Source organism: Habropoda laboriosa, unplaced genomic scaffold, assembly GCF_001263275.1.
Source record: "Habropoda laboriosa isolate 0110345459 unplaced genomic scaffold, ASM126327v1 scaffold64, whole genome shotgun sequence".
NCBI lineage: Eukaryota > Metazoa > Arthropoda > Insecta > Hymenoptera > Apidae > Habropoda > Habropoda laboriosa.
This window is the reverse complement of record NW_017100183.1, coordinates 1128174-1151512: the sequence shown is the minus strand read 5'-3', so window position 1 is coordinate 1151512 and position 23339 is coordinate 1128174. Positions and strand designations below refer to the sequence as shown.

The 23339-nt window shown below is 48.6% G+C and overlaps 1 protein-coding gene across 1 annotated transcript in view; it reads left to right on the top strand.

Moving 5' to 3' along the window:
- The window catches only part of LOC108579287 (titin homolog), an 80361-nt gene that overhangs the window by 27356 nt on the left and 29666 nt on the right, over window positions 1–23339 (top strand). The window contains 3 exon segments of the mRNA XM_017942796.1: window positions 15970–16308; window positions 22794–22944; window positions 23318–23338. Coding sequence (XP_017798285.1) covers window positions 16070–16308; window positions 22794–22944; window positions 23318–23338 — 411 coding nt within the window. The 5' untranslated portion in view covers window positions 15970–16069.

Below are 23339 nucleotides of genomic sequence, written 5' to 3'. Positions count from 1 at the left end.
GCGTCTGTTTTATCTCAATACAGTGAAATATCTGGCGTGACAGTGAACGTGTTAATAAGTAAATGTTGTTCAAATTATGTCGTGTTTTATGTCATTTTCATCAGAAAAATCTCATCAATATGTTAAGAAAAATTTCGGGATAAAAAAAGTAAAATTAAAAAAGATCATATTTAAATCGCTTTGTTGCCTCGACTCACGTTTCATGCTTATCTTTTCTTCGCTGTCCTTGTCTACGTTCGGCAAACTACAATGGCGGGCGCGAGGCTTGAAAACGTAGTCCCTGACTCTACGAGTGTCAGGTTTAGCTTCCTTGCGGTCTGACACTTGTGGAGAATATACTGTGTCCCTGTAAAATTTTTCGTCAAATCTATTTTCGTTAAAAATTTAGTCCAGTCGACGAATCATCGTAGATCGAGGATTAGTTCTACATAGACGTTACGTTGCTCGAATTGGTCGAGGAAAGAAAAGGAATTTCGGAGGTTAATTATACGAGCGCCGCGTGCATTCCACCGTACGCTCGCGCGTGCTCCGCATCCGAGACGGAGAGAGTTGGAGCGGGCGCGTAAAGAATTCGCGGAGCACTCGTAGCACGCCGATCAATTGTCCCCGATTTATTTCTTTTTTCTTCTTTACTTGGATAGCAAAATGCGTACACGATGTGAACCGTGTACACACATACGTCGAGTAGAGCGACTGGATGAACGGAGTACAGTGTGTGGAAGCTCTTAGGATATCTGGCGGAGAAGAGTGGTCGTGCATATTCGCTAAAAAATTCATCGTCGGTGCGTCCTGGCGTTTGGGTTCGTGACGCGAATGCATCGAGGAAAGACGTTTAAAAATTTACTTTCCCTCGTTGGAAACACGCGTGTGCACCGACGAATCGAAGCCACATTGTCGAAGGTCGAACTTTCGAAGGAAAAAAAATAAAAAGGGGGATGTAACGTGGCGCGTTGGCGTGTGCGTTGCTACCGGTCGATAGGGAAACTGGAGGCAGCCACGGTGACGATATTTTTGCACGTGCAAGGAAGGAGATATCGATGGTCGGTTCCAAACGAGAAATACAAAAGTTGGGACGGGAAGTGAACGCTATACGCGCATGTACACACACTAATAGAGAGAAAGAGGTAGTACTCTCTCGAGTATTTGTCCGACGAGTTGCATTCCACGCGTACGTGCACCGGTTTTCGTCGAGCTATGTAACACTCGTGACTGCACGAACATCCTTTAGGTTTTCGCGTGTGGCCACGTGACGGTGAAAATAATTTCGGGCGCCAGCCGTCCACAGTTCCGACGGATGCGGGGGATTCGTACGACTGATGAAGTTTTATTCGGAAGTGGAGGTTTAACCGTATTAAAACGGCAGGTCAACCATCAGGGAACGTACTCCATCGAGTGTGTCCTACGCGTGATTCGTGAGTGCGTGGACCGTGTGCGTTTAAGGTCGCCGGAACCGGCGACGAATAATATAATATTAGCGGTTGTTGGTGCTTTGAAGTCACAAACCTCTCCTCTGCTCTCCTCTGCCGTATGCTTCGTAATTTATGGGCCGATTCAATGGAACGATTCTGGATCGGCCGTGATTGGGATATGAGTAATTACGTCGTTGATTTCTTTTCTGACCGAGTCGCCAAGCCTCCGCCTGGCATGGCTGCGGGGGTTTGTCCTGCATCCTCTCTCGGTCGTTCCATTGAAAATTTCATTTGTCGGTAAACACACGACCAATTTACATCTTCCTTGTCTGTGTGCGTAAAATATTTTTTCCAACTATTTCCTACAGATTCCTCGGCTTGGGTTACTTCTACAATAACTGTGGATTTGGTTTTAATAATATGTTGCGAGTGATGGCGTGAATGTCGTGTGTTTGTTTTGAATTTGTGTGAACGTTCTAGGATAGACATGATCTATGGCTGATACTCGAATCGACTCGAGATTGGGGAAACGGTCAGTGTCCTCGAGAGAAGCAGCGAGTAAACAGTAGAACCGCGTTGTTAATGAAAACAAAGAGAGCGAGAGCGTATATGTGAGAAAGAATAAGAGAGCATGGTTCGGGTTATTAATATTCCCTTTTATGTATCGTTATCGTTATTGTGCAATTCTTATTATCAAATATATTCGTCTTAAACTTTCAACCACGTGTTATTCACCCACAATAACCAGTACACATAATAGGCATGTATAGTACGCGTCATCGCAATTTTTCTTCGGCGCACAGTGCTCAAGTGTCGCGTTTGGCGCGATAAAGTAACGCGATAAAATAGTTGGGACAAATAGTATCGTGTTCGGTTTACCGTGACACGGGTAAATATTTGTGGCTGGAATGGCCGATAGAGAGGTTGCAGAAAATGCTCGGTGAATTTCTAACAGCTCGTTACACGGTGTACTACACACATGGCTCAGCTTTGTGTACAGACTAAACTCGGAATATCGTTTAGCTTTGCCTCTTGCGTACGAAATTATTTCGACGTTATTAATATCTGGATTTCGTGGAAAGAGGCATAATTTCATCTGTCGATGATCGTAGGCGAGTGGGAAAAAAAGGACGCGAGAGATGCACGTGGGTTCTTCTCGGCCACCTACGTTGACGCTGACAAATCGCGACGTGTGTCGAGCAAATCGGCCGGTGTCAGGCGAATATCCACGCTGGTACTGAAAAGCTTTCTAAATCCTAACCGGCGATGAGGAACGGATGTCTGCCGCGCGTTGCACCCTTTTGGCTGGTTGGCATCGAATCAGAGGCACGCTGTTCAACCCGACGGTCCGGCCTTGTGCTCAATTGCATTTTCGCCGAATTACGATTCGCGCGATATTCCATCTGGTCGTTGACCTTCTGTCGCGCGGCATCGAAATGCGTGGGCGTTCATTCATTGGCCAAGAAAGCATCGGACGTGTCTTTGAGAGCGTATGTACTTGTGCCATTTGGCATCGTGTCATAGATACACGTCGTACATCTTCATTAATTGGCGCCTCGAATAGCACGCGTCTACGCAACCGCGACTACCTTTTACACACTCGATCCACTCGAGCTGTGCCGTTGACGTGCTTTAATTGGTTCATTTCGAGCTCCGTTGAGTCTCGTTCGATCGAAAGATTGAACGTATCAACGCAGACATAATCTTTCCATTAACAACTGCTCTTCTGTGAAAATCTATTTCAACATTTTTCAACCGATCGGACCTTTTTTCTTGCAACTTAATTGTCGTTAATTCAAACGGTCGATCCAAGTGTAGGTAGGAGAAGGATGATTTGTTATCCGTGAATAGCGTTGGTTGGATAGACGATCGGATTTTCAAGTATGTACGTCAGTACGCGACATTCTTCGAGTACGTTCACACAAACGTTGTCGTAGTCAGCGACTAAGGTGGAGCTTCCGTTTCCGGCAATGAACGTGCCGTATACGAGAATCGACACCATCTATTACACGCTATATTCGTACGCGGCTCCCCCCGAACTCGTCCCTTTCCGATAGAAAGCGTATTCTTCCACTCGAACGTTCGACTCGCCGGATATTCCATCGTATATTTCGGCCGTTCCACAAGCATAAGCGTACCACGTAAGTACGTACGCACGACGGCTTTCTCCGTACAATATCCCTCGAATATCTCGTAAATTTTCATCTTACCGAAGAAATTACACGGGTTAATTATCCCCGTCGTGTTCCCTTCTTCCAGTCATTTTTTTTACTCCCCCAGATGCACCACCTCCTTCTTAAAAAAGTTGGAAGAAAAGAACGATGCTCAACCGGGAGCAAGTTACACCGGAACTTTTATCCTTTGCCCGTTATCCACTTTATTAATTTACAGGGTATAATAGTCGTCCGGGTCAAGACACAAAGGCACAAGGTTCCTTTCGCATCTCGCTCGGAAATGCACCGGCTAATTCTTTCTTTCTCTCCCACTTCCGTTCCAATCGAGTGGGAGAGAAAGCTCTCCGTACAAAGACGTCATTAATAAATTAGAGTATCGCTCTCTCAAGGTTATACTATCTCTTATGTACGCGCGATCGCGAACTCGAACGCGAGCAACAACCACTGTGCGTGCATTTCGTAAGCTCTCTCTCTCTCTCCCCTCGGTGTATATATTATAATATCGGTGGAGAGTGGTGCACGCGCAATCTCTCTCTCGTGGCGCGCACGTAGACGTACACGACGTTATCGTCCGCGTATCATGGAAATCGCTTCTCCGTTCGCCATATGCTTGGCCGGTACCGTTGTCGAGTCTCCTTAGAGAGAGCCGGTTTTCATTTCCTGCCGCCACGGCGAAAGAATGGCTAACCTCCGCCGATACCCTCCCCATCTCCCCTTCTCCCCTTTTGCATACTCCCGATGCCCGGTGTCGTTCCTTTTTTTCCCCTCTTTTCTTTTTCCGCGCATTCTTGTAGCCGACCGCTGCCGCGTATCCTCTCTCGATGCATCCGGCGAGCTGGAGTTTCTCTCGCCGCGGCGATTAACGCGTGTCGAGCGACGTCTGTTAACACCATTGGCTGCGAGTTTGATTTTCAGAGCGGAAACGCGTTGCGGTAATCGTTTGCTCGAGCCTCGAAATTCCATTCATTTTTTGGGGGGAATTTTTTTCTTTTTTTAAGTACGATTTCACTTTTCTCGGAAGTTGGGGAAAAAAGTTGTCTACTTAAGTAGACACTGGTTGTAATCTACGATGGACGAAAAAAAAGTAGGACTTATTTGGAGATATCGAGAGAGGGAGAGATGCCCCTTTAAACGGGACGCTTTGTTCAACAGAGGAAACGGATCCTCCCTCTGAGATGCATGCAGAACGCAGAACAAAGAAATCGTACAATCACGATCTGCCACTGACCATGGTCATTGTTCGCCGATAAGAATATATCGGTCTGGAGAGACGGCGATTCGTCATTGTCGCGCCTCTAATTGGGTTAATGCGTTCCACCGCGGCCGAGGTCTCTTTTTAACTTGGCAGGAATGTCAATTATATTTGTATCGTGTGTTGACGGCCCCGTGGCATTCTTTATTCATCTGATACACGCCAGGGGCGAACGCAGAGAAGAGGAGGAGAGAAAAAAGAAAGAGAATTCGTGTTGTCGAAGATAATTGACGTTAAGTAGAGCATTCGGGTAACTGTTCCCCGGGATTTATTCGGGTCGTTTGTTAATCGAATTTATTATTCGGCTTCGACGGTGGTTGTGTTCGATTAACGAAAAAGGTACAGACGCCGGAAGATAGATTTCAATTATTTGCCCGGTGCACGTCGGATGAGAGCCGTGTGCACTGCTCTAAAACCGATTTCCATTAATTCGAGGAAAGCCATTATATTCTGCTCTCAGAATATATACCATATATATATATGAAGAGAGAGAGAATCTCCGTCATGTCATTCAAAGCGGTTTCAGCGCGAATTCCTTCCGCGCGATATTACCTTGTCTATCACGCGATCGCTTCTGCCCATTAACTCGCGGCAACAGGAGCAACGTTCCTGCAACCCACCTACTGCTGGCTGGCGTCGTTACGAGCAATTCGTAGCGTTACGGTTTCGCCGTCTCGAGTGAGTAACCCTCGCCAGGCTAGAACCGTTCCGCGATTTATACCTCCCTTCCCGTTCTTTATCGTCGACTTTACGATTATCTCTTCGGGAGCGGCGAGAATTTTTATCCTCCAAGTTTCATCGGCTTAATGAGGGGTTACATTTACCACCTAGCGATATCACCGATAAAACCCGTGTAAATTCAGATGGGGATTCCTTTTTTTTGTTTGGGTAAATCGAAGAAGATTCGAAGAAAAAAAATTGCAGATTCTTCGATATCGAGGTATAGAGAGATAGAAATCTCTAGTTTCTAACTCCGCAAGATTCCACCTCGTGGTACCAGGTGAAAGATAGGGCAGATCGGAAGTAGTAATCAGCTCCTCGAGGCATTGTTTCGCTCGACAAAAGCGTCCTCGGTCCGGAATGCTTGGTTGCGCCGAGTCAACGAGCATACTTAGGACAATTCGATACCTAGAAACCGATCTTAGCCCTTCCTCCTTATCCGTCGTCTCGTTTACCGATAACTGATTTCCGGTAGGCATCAATTGTCGCGAATCAGGACGATCAGACCTCCCATGCGGCGAGAGAGGGAGAGAGTGCTTCACGTACTTTAGCTCGATGCACGTAGGCAATCGATAAATATCCACGCGATTTCGTTGTTGCACGGGGGACAACGGTGTATGGAGATGTGTCGTGCGTCGTTCGGAAATCGATGCGACGTAACGCGACGGTGGAGGGCGGGAGGGGAAGAGCAGCAGGTATTTTACGAATGGGCAGGCAATCGAAAAGCTAGGCGAGAGTGGACGCGACGCGACACGACGCATCGAAGTCTCTGGAGAACGAGAGAGAGAGAGTTGAACGGTTCTCGGCCCTGCCCACGCATAGTGTCTAGCCGAAATTTCCGAAATTCCGTACGCGGCGAACTGTTATCTAACCGTCTGGTTGTTGGCGGGCCCTCGAGTTGGTCGAGAGCGTTCCTCGGTGCCGCTTTTCGCATTAGTCACCGCGACGAAAGGCGAAAGGCGGCTCGCTAGTCGAGTTGTAGGCGAGCAGCAGGTATACGCGTATTTTGTTTCGCTCGAGCGACCACCGTAGTTGTCTAAACAACGAACGATTTCCAGGTAGAACGGCCACGGCAATCGCTGCAGCAGATATTGCTGGGGACAGTGGCCTCCAGGTTATCTCGCGACTCTCTAATTGCCGTAAAAAATATTCCCGATGTTTACGATATACTATTTCAATCTACAATACCGAATTCACGGGCTTTCACTTTTACGGGTTAGCCGTATTGTCGGATGCAATCGAATATTCGTTAACACACGCCCCCCCCCCCTCTCTCTCTCTCTCTCTCTAACCGTGAAAACCCAGCTCTATTCGATAATTTTCTACGGTGAATTTATGTTTTCTGTAACGACACAGGGTGTAACGAGAAATACCGTTCCTTATATTTTACATAATTACGGCGTGTGTTAAGCTTGGCCTCGCCTTTATAAAACCCTACCCCTTCTCTTCTACCTTACTTTTATCTATTCATTTACGTTACACACCGCCAGTGTGCACGCTTAACTTGTTACCAGCACAAATTCACAATACTCCGGCTGCCGCTCGACAGGCTCTCCCGCGAATCGATTTCCTCCCACTCGTTAAATTCGGCTGAAACGTTACGGTAGGTCGTTAACCGTATACCACCATGGTGTTTACTACCTAAATATCTACTTTCACGTATCAAGTCCCGCAGAAACCGGTCACTCAGCCGATAATATCCACGCGGACGATTCTATCAATTAGCGTTGGTAACGAATAAAAAAAATCGTCAGATTTCGAGAACAATAGAAAGAGAAATACGTGGTGAATATATATATACGGTACTCGAAAAAGAGCTGACCCTGAAAATGAGTAGTTTCCATCGGAGAGAGAGCCGCATTGGCCACGAGAAGAGGTAGGGATCCCTTCGTGACAGGACCCCGCCCTGGAGTCGAAACCCCCATACCCTCGGTGTTGTTGGCGAGCTCGAGGCAGGGCTGCCACCATCCGAATCAAGTCCCGGGGTGCCGGGCTCAGCCGGTACGTTCCTGCGTCCCGTCTATCCCGGAGCTCATTCTTTCTCTGACCGCCGAGCAGTGCGGAGCGTGTAGTAAAACGGAGCGGCGCTTTTCGGTTGGTTTACCAGTGAAACGCGGATACCAGAACGGTACGAGGACGCGACGCGACGGTGTGAACGATAAAAGGCGATTTATATAGTTTGGGTGTTGCTTCGGCGATTTTTTTGCCGGTTTTTGTGCGCGCGTTCCTTCGACCCTCCCCACACAACACACGCACGCGTACACGCACACGCTCGACTTCCTCGGGACAAAGAGAGAGGAGGTACGCGCGTACGCAGCCGAAACTCCGTTCGGCGGGAACAAAGGAAGTCGTGAACGGAGCAGAGAAGAGAAGGAAAGCTGCGAGGAAGGATCGTTAGGCTCGACCGTGGTCAGGGGATTCGCGATAATCGTCCCTGTTGCCTTCTCGCCGATTGGTCGTCGTCGCCATTCTAAACCGGGGGGTGAGTTTCCTCTCGCGTGTTCACGGAAAATCAACGATTTTTACTTGGATCTTCTGGTGAATCAGTCAGACACCGGGTGGTGTGTCGTTTCTCTTCTCTACTTGTGAGTTAGAAGTTGAAGTGTCTCTCGACAGTGCGGCGCGGGGCACGAGGTACGAGGAGGAGGAGGAGGAGGAGGAGGAAAAATCGGCAGAAACTCCGCGGAGCAGAAGAGCATAAGTGTGTGGAAAGAGAGAAAGGGGGGGAGTGAGAGTGAGAGAAAGAAAGGACGAAAGAGCGAACGAGAGGCAGGAGCAGGAGCAGCAGAGGGAGAACGAAAGGAGAGGACAGAGGGGCGGGAGGGAGAGCGATAGAGCGAGCGAAGGTTGGTAAGGGGATAGAGAGCGAGGGAGAGGGAGAGGAAGAAAGAAAGAAAGAAAGAAAGAAAGAAAGAAAGGAGGACGGAGAGAGAGTGAACGCACGCGCGCGAGCGAGCGAGTGAGAGAGAGTGAGTGAGAGAGAGTTGTGCTAGCCAGCTAGCGAGCGAGTAAGCGAGCGAGCAATACGCTGGTGACAGAAAGACGGTCGGACGGACAGACGGGGACCGACAGACGGACGCCGCTTCCCCTCCGCTTCTCTCGCCAGTCGGTCGCGCGTTACCGAGCCAAGTGGATGAGTTTGGCGAACGCGCTCCCGCTAAAAGCCGCTCTGCTCTACCTTGTGCCTGGCTGTGGGTGACTTTGGGTGTTCCGTTTTCCTCCTGCTACTTACTACTCTACTCTAGTACCATCTACTAGTACCGCAAGTATCCTCGTGTCGCCTCCAGCTGCTTCACCTCTCTCGTACTCTCGTGTCTGTCTAGACGCCACGCATCGTGCTACACGTCCGCCACCGCCACCGCCTACTGCGCTCTCGGAATTAATATATCTCCTGTGTGTTTCTTGTGTGGAGCAGCAACAGAAGGAGAGGGACGCTCTCCGCGAGAAAATTTCGCCTCCTCGCGCCACTTAAGACGCCCTCGACGCAAACGAGGTGAGTACCGAAACGCACCACCCCGGCGTTTCCTCGTTTTTCTCTCGTTATGCCGGGCCGCGCGCGCCCCGTACAGGGTGCAGCACACCGCCGCGTGTGCGGTGCGGTGCGGTGCGTGCCGGCTCTCTCTTCGTTTCTACCTTTCTTCCATCTCGCAACCACCACCTCCTCTTCCTCTACGACACGGAGGAAGATTCTTCGGATCGTGATTCGAATAAATAGTCGCGCCGGATGGTTTTCTGTGAAGAAGTGCTAGCTGGAGAGAAGAAACGTTGCATCGCGCGTCGAGCGGGATTTCGAGTGCGTGTACCCCCGCGCCATTTTGAAAATGGGCACCATCAATCGATATAGCGAGAGCGCCGTGTGCGGAGGAACAAGCAGCCGGCTTTCCACTCTATAGCCGTTTCGAATGTTTCTCTTGGAGTTTACGAGGGATTCGCTCCAAGTATTCTTCTACGAAAAAGGGTGTTTTCGTGGTTACTGGTTATCACGGTAGACGATCCGGCGAGGAAAGCGAAGCACGCTGAAAAGTCGCATTTACTGATCGAAGGATCGTTGGGAGCAGCAGCCGGTTACGCCATCTTGATTCCTTCTCCCACCACTTGGCCAGTATTAACCCCCGAACGATCGACCATACGCACGATTTCAAGACTACCAGTGACCTTTCCCTCCGGGCACGATCCATCGGAATCTCGCAATCTCTCTCTCGTAGGCCTCGCGTGGTATTCTGCAGCTTTTTCTCTCGTCACATCACGCCGCCGTACCATTGTACATACTACACCTCTTCGATTCATAGGGGAGACGAACTGGAGAGACACAGGTAGAGAGAGAGAGAGAGAGAAATCTGGAGTTGTTTCTCGATGGAGAAGACGACGCCGCTTGTGTCCCTCGCGGGAATCGACGCCGACGAGAAAACGTTGCAGAAACGCTTTGTCCGCTCTCGCAGATTTAGCGTTCGCTGTTACCATGGCAAAGGAGAAGAGGAGAGGGATAGAAAGGAGATACGTTCTTGCCAAGCCGGGTGCCTTAAACAGAGGCGACGTGTCTGCCTGCCTGGCTGCCTACAGTTTCTCCCTCTTCTCTCTCTCCTTTGTGCCGATTTTGCATAGCAGGCCTCTACCTGCCGTGCATTTAAAACGCAGTCAAGGCTTCCACGGAAGCGATTGTTGTTGCTCGGGGAATGGCAGCCGGTTGAAGAAAGGCCGAGAAAATGCTCGGCCTGCCTAGCATCTCAGCTCGCTACCTCGCATCTGCACCTTTTCTTCTTTCTCCTTTCTTCTTTTCTTCCTCGATCCAAGATTTTCTTACACTTTGTCAGAGATCGATCCAGAGAGTTCTGTCTCTCTCCTGGTACTATCGTCCTTTCTCGATTCAGATGGTTGCGCGCCGCACCTTGCGTTGGCATATTAGCGAACGCGTGTCTGCGTTGGACCGCGCGCGCTGCTTCTCTCGTCGATGTTTCGCGATTCGCCACGCACTACCGCTCCTCCCTGCTGCCTCCGTCGTTGCCTTTTTTCCCTCCTGGTGCACCGCAATCGGCGGCAACCAGTTTCAGCAACGGCGAGTCCACGCCATCCACGCGATAACGGGTCGTTAACTTGCCCACATCTGCCTTTCTCTCGTTTACAAGAACGAAGAAAAGAGCTGTTTCAACTGCTTAGGCAGACGTGCACGCCACTCGACCGCCTTTGAAACGCCTCACGGCTCGACCGGTTTTTCGCGAGAAAACTCGTCTTCCTTCGTGGTGTCGTCCCCCTAGCTAGGCTCTTTTCGACCATTCCTTTTTTCTTCTTCTTTCTCTCCCCCTCTGTACCGAAAATATCGATCGGAGAAAAAGGTAATCTGCTCTAAATCTAAGCCACAGTTCTATCCCGTTTGCGATATATACAACTGTTTTCTCTTCTTTTATCCCTCGGTCCTTTTCATACGTCACGGAAGTTTGCTCGCGTTATCCTCACCATTCTTCCTCCCTATCTCTCTACGTATTTACACGAGATTTTGGATTCAGCTTCCAGGGACTTTCACCCTCTCTCGCGAGCAAGGTCCGCCTCACGATGTTTACACGGGCTGAAGGGTGCACGCGCCGCGCGACCAGACCTCAAAATAGATCCACGCACTACTCCGGATATGCGTATATTTTTAAGCTCTCAGGGTAGAGAGAGAGAGAGAGAGAGAGAGAGTGAGTCGGGCGTGTTCACCCTATATCCTACACTATCCTACGTTGACTTGGCTGTCTGTCTGGCTAGCTCGCTGGCTAGCTGGCTTTGCCCCACCTTTGCACCCTTCCGTGCACAGGGTGAGCTTTCCTGTTTGCCCTTACGACGGGGACGACCGATTTTCATCGGTCCCGTACGCACGTACGCACGTGCGCCACGGCCGATCCGTTCACGCATGCGGGACACGCGCCTGAATACGGGCCGGCGTCGCTTCATTCTCTCCGGCACGCTCATAATTCTCAATTTCGAGAACAGTGGCCCGAACAGCAGATGTCCTTTTTTTCGAGGACGAATTATTCGCCCCGAATCCACCCTGTGCTAGTAGAATTAGACGTGTTAGCTCTGTGAAAATAATGGACGATTGATTGGGCGGTACACGGAATAGAGCTCGTTCGATGGCTTACTTTGCTCCGTGGGAATCGAGCCTGTACCGTGCTCTCGCGTATTTCTCGGTGACATCATTTTTTTTCTTCTTCTCTTGCCTCGACAGATACGAATGTACCAGGTGTGTGTTTCTCGAAGAGGTGAAACTGTCTTGGGGATACGTCATTTTTCCAGTGTTTATGTATGTCGAAGGACTGAATTTGAGTTGTTCTTTAAATTGACTATATTTTTTTTCCTTTCCTCCTGCGAGTTTTGTATTAATCGCGTAAGCGCAAAAACGCGGCGCATAATCTGTCTTCTTACCGCTAATGACTCAACGGATGTGAGTGTGCGCGTCGACCGACTCTGCCACGTTCCTTTCATCGCGTTTGTAAAACTCGTGTGTGTCCTTGATTGAACGCAGTACGGTGCATTAATTGGGACGATACGTTACGATCGTGTTTCTGAATGTCTGTTCTTGTTGTTGGAACGCTCGAAGGCAGTGTCTTAACGACCCGTGGAACGTGAAAGTGCGTTTGATCAACGATTATACGTATACCAGAACCGTGGTAGAACGGTTCGTGTGAGTCACACGACAAACGCGTTGAAAATGTTATCGTTATCGTTTCCCGAGAATTCGGTATTTCCAGCCTACCATTTAATCATATACGCTTTCGAGGCTTGTTTTGTAATACCGGACGACGAGTAGTGCAATATCGTTAGAATCGCATAAACGTCGGCGACATTTTCTCATTAGCTTCGCTTATATACCAGTGTATACACCGTTGGAATTCAGTTCCCATACGTCGTCCCAGCCGATCTTGGCGTGACATCGTCGTTAAGGCCTTAATAGTCTTCGACGGCAGTGACCTCTGAATGCGCTTATTAATCTATTGAGCGGATCTGCAGATACAAATCTCGGTGTATGTTTCGTTTCATACGTTCACTTACAGCCAATGGATAATTAATTCTACGGTCGAAATCGAAATCTCTTTGTTATTGCGAAAGTGACTCGTGTCTAATTTGCAACAACGTTCTCTATCGAACCTAAATAACCGATTCGACGTTTGCAACAAAGAAAAAAAAAAATTAAAATACACCGTTTCGAAAAAAAAAGGTGCTAAGATACCGATCGAAATGTAAACTATTCCGCGGTTGGAGTTATCTGGTGGCAGATCACTCTATGATTCAGAGGATTGACACGATTGCGTTGGCTATTCGCCTAGTTTTCAGAAAAAACAATTGTTACCGTAGCGAGTCGTTGAACCTGTGCCCGAAGGGCGTGAATCGGTGAAATAAGTGGTTTCAATAGCGATCTCGTCTTCCTTTCGTGCCTCTTTTATTCCACTCGGTTCCGGCGACGTTTTACACGTCGAGTGACTTCTGTGTGTCTCCACCTTCGTTAAGAAATTGTTTCTTGAAACGGCGTGAACGGTAATACCTATTCGGAAGAAGGAAAAGACAGATATCGGCGGTGATTTCTTGGATCTCGTCGCTTTATCACCGGCGATGTAAGTTCGCGACCGACGATATAACTAAAAATAGGAACGTCAGCGAGAGATAAATCGTAGATAGCCGAGTGAGTTACGGGAGGAAAGGCTTTTTCCCGCTGGATGATTGCAACAGCTTCCCACGAACCGTGATAGTTCGACACGTGTTTCTGACCTCGCCACTCCGGTGCAGTTTCTCGATGCACTTCGCCCGTACTAAATCTATTTTTTACCATCGCTAGAGTGGTACCCTCTTAGTTACACGTGTTCCCTACGATCTTTCTCTCTCCGGAGAGAGATAGAGGGATGAAACAACATAAATATTTGTCGAGCCTCTTCCTGCTGCCTAATATATGATCAGAAGACTAATTACTCGCTTCCTCTTCTTCCAAAACTTGGTGTGTTGTTCCCTTGCCCGGTGATATTTCGGTGCACGAATTCTTGGGACCTTCTCTAACGAGAATTCATCGGAACAGTTGATTTATTCGATCTTTCGCTCCTTTTACTCTCCCCCGATCACCTCGATAATGTTTGTCGTAATTCGACGGATTGATCAGGGAGTGCGAAACGAAGCGGAACTTTTAATAGCATTTTCACCCGTCCATCGAACCATGCCTCCTTTGTGTCCTACGTACTCCAATTTGCTCCGAAAATTCACCACTGGCGAGAACGTGTGGGGGTGTTGGAATAATACTCAGGGGTCGGCATTGCGAGCTATTATTCTGTTACGTAAGAATAATAGCCTCGAAAGGAACGTTCCCCGGTATTCGAGGATCGAAACCATTGATACAGATAATAGACGTGGAAAACGGTTTTCAATATCCTACATTTCCCCCCGCGGTGATTCGAATTATCGTAGGGAATTAGTCCGACAATTTCTGGCTCACCCTTCGAGTAACCACTTGGAATATCAGACAACCACCCGGTATAACGTGGAAGACGACTCTAGCCGCTAATGCATTAGCACAAAGTGTGACGGTGGTGGTGGTGGTTGGAGACTCTCCGCGACTCGAAAGTGCAATGCACCGTGAATTGGCCTGCCAGAGACAAACGCTATTATTCAGCGACAGTGATACGCGCTTATTCGAGCCTTCCCAGTTACTTCTCTGTTTTCGAAAAGCTCGAAACACCGTTTATCATTAGCGACGTTCTATCAGATATCCACCGCGAAGGGAAAACGTTCTTCTCGCCGGTTTATATACGATTGATCGTTTCGCTTTTGCGAATTTGAACACGACCAATGGCAAAGTGTCTGCCGATAAAACCCACCGTGCAGAGTAACCGTTAGAAAGCGGAAAGCTAATTCAATCTACCTACTTTCTGCTTATTGAAAATCTCCGTATTCATGGAAACGCGCGGCGTCACCGGCGCGGTTCGCGGGGAATTCGATGCCTGGAAATGGAGACATCGACGTCGCGCATATTACGCTTCCAGCGTACTACATTTCCATGAAAATCTAGTCACGATGGAAATACGTGATAAACTTAACTGCTTGGAAAACTGAATTTTCTCACGGATGTTACACGAACGATATCTTCTCCTTGCAGCAATACAGATTATAAAATGGAATAAAAAAAATAAACAAAAAAGTCGAATCTGTTGCCGAAACTTTTTGCCTCCAAGAATTCCCTCGCGTGTTTGGAAAAGCCAGAAACTTGTGCCTCGTAGTATACACACGCTAGGTTTGTGGGCTCTAACCGGAAGTTCCACGAGGATCGAGGTTCCTCTGCCCCCGGAGGGGGGAAAAGGTCGCTCGTTAAAAATATGTTCTGGCCGTACGAAACGAGCTTACGCTCTCGTACGCACGTGTTTATCCGTCGATCGAGATATCTCGGTCATTTTTCTTGGCCGACACAAAGGGTGAAGCAACGTTGGTTTGTGCTGCATCGTGGCCACAGATGCGTTACGCATCGTAGCTGCTTAGCGGGCAGCGGCGCGTAGCCACGCCACGTGCTCTTTAAACGCGTCTTACACACGAACGTGCTCTCTCTCTATTTCTCTGCTGTGTTCGACTTCGCCTCGCCGTGCCAGTTTTTCGCAGTCCTTGCTCGAACAACGGATCGTTTCCTCTTCTGGCGTGAGAGAAGCTCTTCGTATCGACCTCGGAAACCGTTAACCATCGTCCCCGTAATTTTTCTATGCCGACTCTGGGCTATTTTCTACGAGGCTAATTAGAGAGACACCAGTCTCTTTCTTCGTACTCTTTTGTCACCTTTGTCTTTTGTCGATGATTCTTCTTAGGAAGAGCTCCTTGGTTACACCAAGTGGCGGCGAACCGTAAACCGTGGTGTAAATAGGAAAGTTGAATTTTTGATCAGCACGATTAACCTCGGCTGTGTTTTATACGAGAAGAATTGCCTCGTTTATATGCCCTTTCTCTTTTCCTCTTTGTCTTCCATAAGACGACGACGCCGGCGACGGCGACGGCGACGACCACGATGGCTTCATATATTATTCATTATCACCGCGGTATGCCACGCGATTTCTTTCACGAGCCGTGTACGGCAGCGGGAATACATGCCCGATGGTTTTCGCTACCGAAGTCGGTCTCAATCGCGAGGAATCTCTTCGGCGTCTGTGCACCTGCGCCACGCGAATTGAGCAGTCCACGCGCGCGAAACTCGCGTATGACGTTGATGCACCCGCATACCGATACACCGGCGAATGTGCTTATCGCGATGGGAGAGCTTGTATACCACGGCTAAGCGTAATTTGCGCAATAGGTCTATCTCGCCGGTTTCGAAGAAGGCAATATTGTCGAGCTTCCTGTCAGAATTATTTAATCTTTAAAAAAAGAAGTCCGACTTGAATTCAGTGGAATTGGCTCGTTCACTTTCGCCGGTTGATTGCAGGTCAATTTTGCTGGACGGCGCGACACCTGATCACAGCATCCGGAAAGTGCGAACGAGAGACAGGTGAGCCAGAAGGGGACAGAGAGGCAAGAAGAGCAAGATGGGTGCGAGACAGAGCAGAAGGTCCGTGGACATAACGACGACGCCGAAGAAGGAGGGGTTGCCCGCCGAAGATGGTGTCGGAGATGCCGCTGCACCTGGCGATGGCAAGCTGGAAAGGATCGAGGAGACGGACATGAAGCCCACTACCAACGGCATAGCGCCTCACACGGACGTAGCCGAGGATAAAGACAAGGATAAGGACGATGCAACGGAAAAGGAGAAGGACAAGGAAAAGGAGAAGGAGAAGGAGAAGGAGAAGGAGAAGGTGAGTAGAAATCTTCGTGTTACCATTACTCCACCCTACCATTTTCTCGTTGCGTGATAAAGTCATTAACCCCCTATAAACGCCATGTGACGCGAATCTTACGTATCCATTTATCTGTATTTTATTTGTTTATTGTTACACCATTGCCCTGTTACCAGCAGTCGTAATTTTCTCCCCACGCGAACGATGAAAACTCAGGTTACAGAGGGTTGACAGTAACGAGGGAAGATAGATCTCGTCTCAGAAAAAGAACACGATTCACAGATGCTCGCGTTTTTTTCGGTAATCCCTTTGGCAAACGTCTCGTCCGAGGAAGTCGCGTTAATGAGACAATCGGCGTCGCGCACGTAATCGCGAATACATTTCGCTCTCGAGTTCTTTCTTCTGGAACACGCTCCTACGACGCTGCTCTTATATTCAATTGACTCATGAACGGTGACGCGACTTCTTACGGAACGAGCAGACGTAGACCGTTGCCGCTTCTCTAGACGCTGGAAAAAAAAATATATCTTGGCCGGCTGGTGACTCGTGCCTGGTCTAGCGTCACGTTGCTGTTAAGCACGTGCGTGTTGTTGCGTGCGTACGCTCCTCGTGTGTTCTCCTTGTAGTACTACAGATCGATTCGAAAGATAAGGCGTATTTGATTCGCTCGAAAAGCTTCTCTGCTGGAAAAAATTGCAACGTTCGTGCCTGAAAGCTGCGGTAGCGTTGTAATTGGTGAAAGAAATGTAGGTAACAGTGGAATAATTGAGCAATTGCTCGTAGAAGAGTACAGCCAGAAAACTTGCAAACGATTAAAACTGATTCAGAGGGTACTCGGTACGAAGGTTTCCAATCTCTGGTCGTATTTCTTTCCACGACTATACTCAAACCCGATTTCGATCAGTTTGCAAATGGTAACCGTTTATACAGGTGCGCACAGGACGCGGCTATCCATCTCGGTATCGAGGAAATCTGAAAACCGCGAATCGGAGCCTGTCACCGGCAGACGCGCGCGCGTCCACGCCGGCGGGTTACTATCGAAAGTTCGAAACTGTCACTCTCGTCGAGTCGCATAAGCGTGTCAGTGTATATCGTGAAATGCTCCCAGCTAGACGGAACCTGATATTTCCTCGATTGAGCAACCCCGGCAGCTGTCATGCACTAGATACGGTAACGCGCGCGTGAAACAGTGGGAGGGATACACACACATAGAGAGAGATCGCTTTTCTGCCTCTTCCTTTCATTTCCGTTTAATAGCCGCTCTTTTCCTATTTCCTTCTCCGTCTGTTCAGTGCCTCTCGACGACGAAATTCCAAAGACCCTGTGCTACCCGCCAATTTTCCATGTTTCTCGACGCCAGGCGTACCCCCGATTATCTTTCAGCTCTACGTCCGCCAGTCTTCGGTTATGGTGCACACACGGTGCACTTATCGATCCACGGTGCATTTCTAGACCGTTACCGGCGTGTGTAAAGCTCGGTCGAAGAAAGAGAGGCGTGCATTTCATTTCTTGGAAAAGTGTATTTTTACACGCAGAGAGAACGCCCATTGTGCTACTTAACGAAACCCGGGATAGCGATCTTTCCAGAAGTGTGTAACGGTCCAGGTCTAGATTTATCGTAATAAATCGGGGCTCGCTCTACCTTGGTTTCATTCGACGCGGGAACGAAAGTGTTGGTTCTACCGGCTATTATAGAATATATACACCGTATGTATATGGCCCTATCTCTCGCCTCGAAATACGTATCCCTTGGGTATATCGCGTACACTGGACGTAACACGGTATCAATTTCTCGATCTCGCTTTCACGTAGCCAAGTAGAGCCCGTATAAACCACGCTAATTCTCCTCGCCTAACACGCGCCTTATCGCGCCACGATTCGCGATCAATTGGAACGGATGTACGTAGAGATACGACGAGGATTATCGATATTATCGAGATCACGCCGCTTGCTCCAGATTGATTCGCGGAAACCTGCCGGTGTTCGTCGAAATTTCACGCCGGAAAGAAAAAAATGTCGAACTACCGTTTCCTCGTGGCTAAAGCGTGCGGTGGTGTGGACGCCACGGCGCAACGGGTACAGGTGCAAGCGTACACCGGTAACGCGTTCCTCTGGCTAACTGTAACCGCGTCTGTACGCGTAAGCGCTCCTACCGGTGCATACCTAACTGTCCTAGACGAATAAATCTCTTTTGTCCTGTCGGTGGTTCGAGTTACGCTGCTCTGAATATTTCTGGGCGGAGATAGAGGGTAGAATATTAATTCGTCGGCTCAGCTGGACGTGAGATCGTGCGTATAGTCGGTGGAAGAAATATGGCTGCGTCGTGAGATGGGTTCGGGAGTCGAGGTTTACGTGGTCCGGGTATACGGACAAGGGAATCGATAGAAACTCGAGAAGATAAGACTTTGTCCTTTAATTTACAATCTCGCTGTATTTCTTCCGTCGACTGTACGAAATTATCGAGGACCGTTCCGTCTGCTGTTAACGATCAGCAGTGTCGGTTGCGTCGAAGGGACGAGTTGGAGGGAAGCTAATGTAGAGTAGGCAGAGGGGTAAAAACTGATCGTAGGCACACGCTGACCGACTAACATCTATGGGATCTTGCAAAATCTCGAGGCAGGTGCGCGATCATCGGAGAGAAGTCTGCACCGTATCGAACACCTGCCCTTGGTACTCTGCCTCTCTCGGCCATAGCCAGTCGGCCAGCGTGCTCGCCGATCTTTTATTTTTCTCGGACGAGTATCTGCGACGCGGCAGCCGGCGTTTCGCGAATAATTTAAGATATATCTTCTCGGATTGGCTGCGCGAGCCAGCCTAATGGAAAGACCTTACTTTCGTAACCTTGACCATGTAATTTAACGACGCGTACGCACGAAGGAAGACTGGTCTCTTCGTCTCTCGTGCTGCCTCAATTAAAATGCAATCTTGACTTCGTAAATGATCCTAGTAGATTTTCTCCCTCGTTCTTCGATCGCGGTTGGAGAATTCTAGGGAATAATTCGCGGAGGTTCGCGACCGACTTGCAAACTCGTGTACGCGCGCGTTACCCGAGTGACCTGAATTCCACGCTGATAGTTTTATTTCGTCGGATAGACGGTGTTGATGGCGGTTGTTGGGAGCACGCGATGTTTTAGACCAGTCTTGTGTAGCGTAAAAGCTGGCTTTCTCTCTCTTTCTCTCTCGGGGAGAGGCTTTCTGCGTGAATCATCACCGCCTAGCCCCTCGGTTTATTAATTAATACGAGACGCGACTCATCTGTTTGCCTCTGCTAATTAAAACTGCGCGACAAGCTATCAGAGCTCTCGAACGATAAAGACCGCCGTTGGAAGGATTTTTGCATTCGCGAACGATCGATTCCGCGTCAACTATCGTTCCTTTCGTGAGATCTTCGGTAGGTTCCGAGGGCAGCTAAATAGAAGAAAAAATTAATAGCGCATTTTCGAACGAAATTCCTCTCCCTTACGGAGAAGACGAAGCACTCCGTTCCTACACAAGAATACCAGAATATTGTTTCCAGAGAACAGAGAGAGTAGATCACGGAAGGTTCTCGTGATTATCTGCACGAAATTCGTAGATCCGGTGTCCTTGTACCCTCCTCCGTTTCGCTTGTCTCTTTCACCTGTGAACGCGTGAATCGACGCGAATTCTCCTCGCTCTTAAACCCGTGTTCCTACATAACACTATCGGTGTGTTTCGCAATATTTCTCGATTACCAGCGGACATTCGTCCAGAGTCGGCAGATTTTTAGCGCCTGCGGTGATTCAGTCGCCGTGGAATTCGTCGCAGAAACCTGCACCTGCATCGGGTGGGCTCGTCCTTCACGGCTGCTGTCCTCGAACCGCCGCGGATTTCTTCGTATGCCGATACTGTTCGATCGACAAACGCAGATTTTTCTTCGTGTTGCAAGGCCTAGCCGGTCGAGTACCCCTTTGAATATAAAATCGGGTAGATTCTTTTATTTATAAGACGCAACCGTCTCTTCAGTCGCCTTTTTCCATGAATATGTAATTCTCGAATGTGTGCTAGAAAATGCTCCGACTCGGTTCTCTCTACCGTAGCGAAATCGAAATTGACGTAGAAAAAGGGAGAAAACGACAGGTTGAAATCTTCTATGGTAATTTATTTCCAAGAGTTAGTTTTAATGTCAATTCGAGTACGTCACGGTTAATGAAACGTCTCTGCAGCAGAGGCTGTTGCATCTTGGACGCATACGCGTAGTGCCATTGTACTCGAAGCAGCGCGCCTACGCCGCGTACCAAGTCGGTCTCCTCTTCTCTCTTCCTTTCTGCCACGCAGTCCGTCTTCTTTCCTTTCCACTCGGTATCAGCCGCGATACCGCGATATCCAAGACGCCACGTCCTCTCTTGTCTGCTTGCTAAGAACAAAAATAACCGGATATTTACATAATATAATGCGCGTACATCTCGATGGAGGAAATACTTCGGTGTCCTGTGCAACAACCGACCGCTTGGACTTTATCTCCAAGCGGGAAAAAATAGAATTAGACGAGAAAAAAGTGAATTTTTCATACGAGAACACGTTTGCGTATAAAGTGACGAGTAGGAAATTGTGGAAAGGAACGTTGAGACGATAAAATAGCCGGCGCTCGATTAACGGAGAGAATACAGCGGAGAAGTGAGCTCGTTAATATCGTGGACCGTGTAAACGGGCAAGTGGAATTGTACCGGGAGGATTTGCATCGATAATAAAGCGGGGTGCTGATGTTTACGCGATCGGAGGCGGTAAAGAGCCGTCTCGGCCTTCGACGAGTCCGGGCAAACAATGCCCCGTTGGTCGTATTCCATTAAGCCAGAATACGGTGCGGGAACGTCGGAAATAATGATTCATAAAATAGAATAATTCAGTATCGCCGTCGTTCGTTGGCATCTGTGTACGTGTTTCGATTGTTGTTTGCCCGTAGCCCGGGAACAGTGACGAGTGTCACCTCTGAGAATTACTATACCTACGGTTAAATAAATGACGCACAACAAGCTTTCGCTCCTTATTTGCCGTCGTTGATAATCTTCTCTCGGTGTGACGAAATTGCGTATGATAACCGAGATTCCGTAACTGTCATGCGGTACACGTAGGATCGATGAGTTTTAGCGTCTGCTAATTATTTTCTCTCCAACTATTCCTCTATTTCTCTCCAGACAATTTGAAAGGCTTCACGCTTGATTAAAAATTTTAGAGTCCAAGGTCGTTTCAAGGGCAAATTGCGAGAATTGGACAAATTTCAATACCAGTCCGGATACGATCGGTCTTTCGAAAATTTCTCTATCTCGATCGCCGGTGTAAATATAGCTCGGTGGACATCGACCTGACAGTCCATATTCCATTTCCACGATTGCACCTGGTCGGAGAGCCACTGATCGTCCCCTGTAATCTGAGATTTTCGCGGTTTCATCCCGTACGTCGTCCGAGCCGCAGCTGTCCCATTCTGATAAGTCTCGCAACTGTTACTACCAGCGCGTTCTCGCTTTTTCTCCCAGGTTCGTTCCTCTCGATCTGTGCTGCTCTCTTCTCCTCGCTCGCTCGCTCGCTCGCCACCGTCATTTTCTTCCACTTCTTTTTCCCCCCCTCGGCTCTTCTCGCACGCGCAAGCACAAATCGTTTTCTTTCCATCGCGAACCACCACCATTTCAGAGAGCTCCGCTCTCGAAGGAACGTGGCCGCGGAAAATTCGCCACTCTGATGCAATCAGACGGTGCTCCGCACCGAGCGTTTAACGACGGGTGAACGACGAAATTCCAACGCGAGCAGACAATGACCACGATTCTTCTTTCTTTCTTACCTGGAATATTCTTCTCAACCGTCTTTGTTTACCAAGATCGTAATTCGCGCTCCACTTTTGCAGACGTTTATCTCTCTATCCCGCGTATCTCTTCTTCTTCTTCTTCTTTTATCCGTGGCGTCACGAGACCCAGGAGTAACGTTCGATTTATGAATAATAAAAGCCTGGGCACTTGGCTCTCGAGGATCGCGTCGCGCGTGCCTGTAGAAGAAGAAAAGTGTGCGAACTGTTTTGTCGAAGATGTTGCGCGATACCGGATTTACGAGGCGTCGAGCCGTAGTACATTTCGAGGCATAGTGAATTGATGCTGATGGCGAACGAGAGAACGCAGCAGCCGCGTTATCGGCGGAGTGAATCTTTTACAAGATTTTGTAACGCTGCTGACGCACCTGCTGCCGCGTGCTGCTCCAGATCCTCTCGGCCGTCGATCGATATCAATGCAGATCTCGCTGGTTTCGCGATACACCTGAGCGCAATTTTTGCTCGAACGTATACAATATGCGACTGTGATCGGTGCCGGCTGGCGCACAGCCTTGCGTTCACTTTCGATTTTCTCAAAACTGGTCCCACCGAATATCTGTTTACTTAAAGACCGTTTTACGCAATCGTTGGAGAAATATCACCTTGTTCGATTTCCTCTATGTGTCTCGTTTTCTTTTCCTTCTCGTTTTCGTTGCAGTCAGAAGAGGTAAAGACCGAGGAAACGAAGCAGGAGTCGGCTGGAGAGTCTCCCACGGAAACGGCGGAGGTCACATCACCAACAGAAGCTACCGCCGCTAGTCCCAACACTGCCACTTCTCCAGACAGCAAGGAAACCAAAAAGAAGGAGAAGGTGAGGTCGATCGTCTTCTAGAAATCACTGTGATGATCGCAACGGAAGACGAAATTCCACTGATTACGTGGAAACGATTACAGAGAGATCGTTACTTAAAAAACGGTTGTGACTGTAATATTCATTTTCTCTCGTGACTACGCTTCTTTTTTTTTTTTTTTTCTTTAAATAACATATTTGAAATAAATCGTGTAAGACTCAGATGGGTCAATTCGTCGACGATACACACGCGCACACACGTGGGGGCTCTGTGTGTACAAGAGGCGATATCTGAATGCTCTGCGTGTAAGAACGCGGCTTAGAAAAATAAGACACACGTAGATGCGCGTAATGAGTTCTTCGATCATTATCGATCCCGTTTCCTCGTTCATAGATGAAGAAAAAGTGGTCCTTCA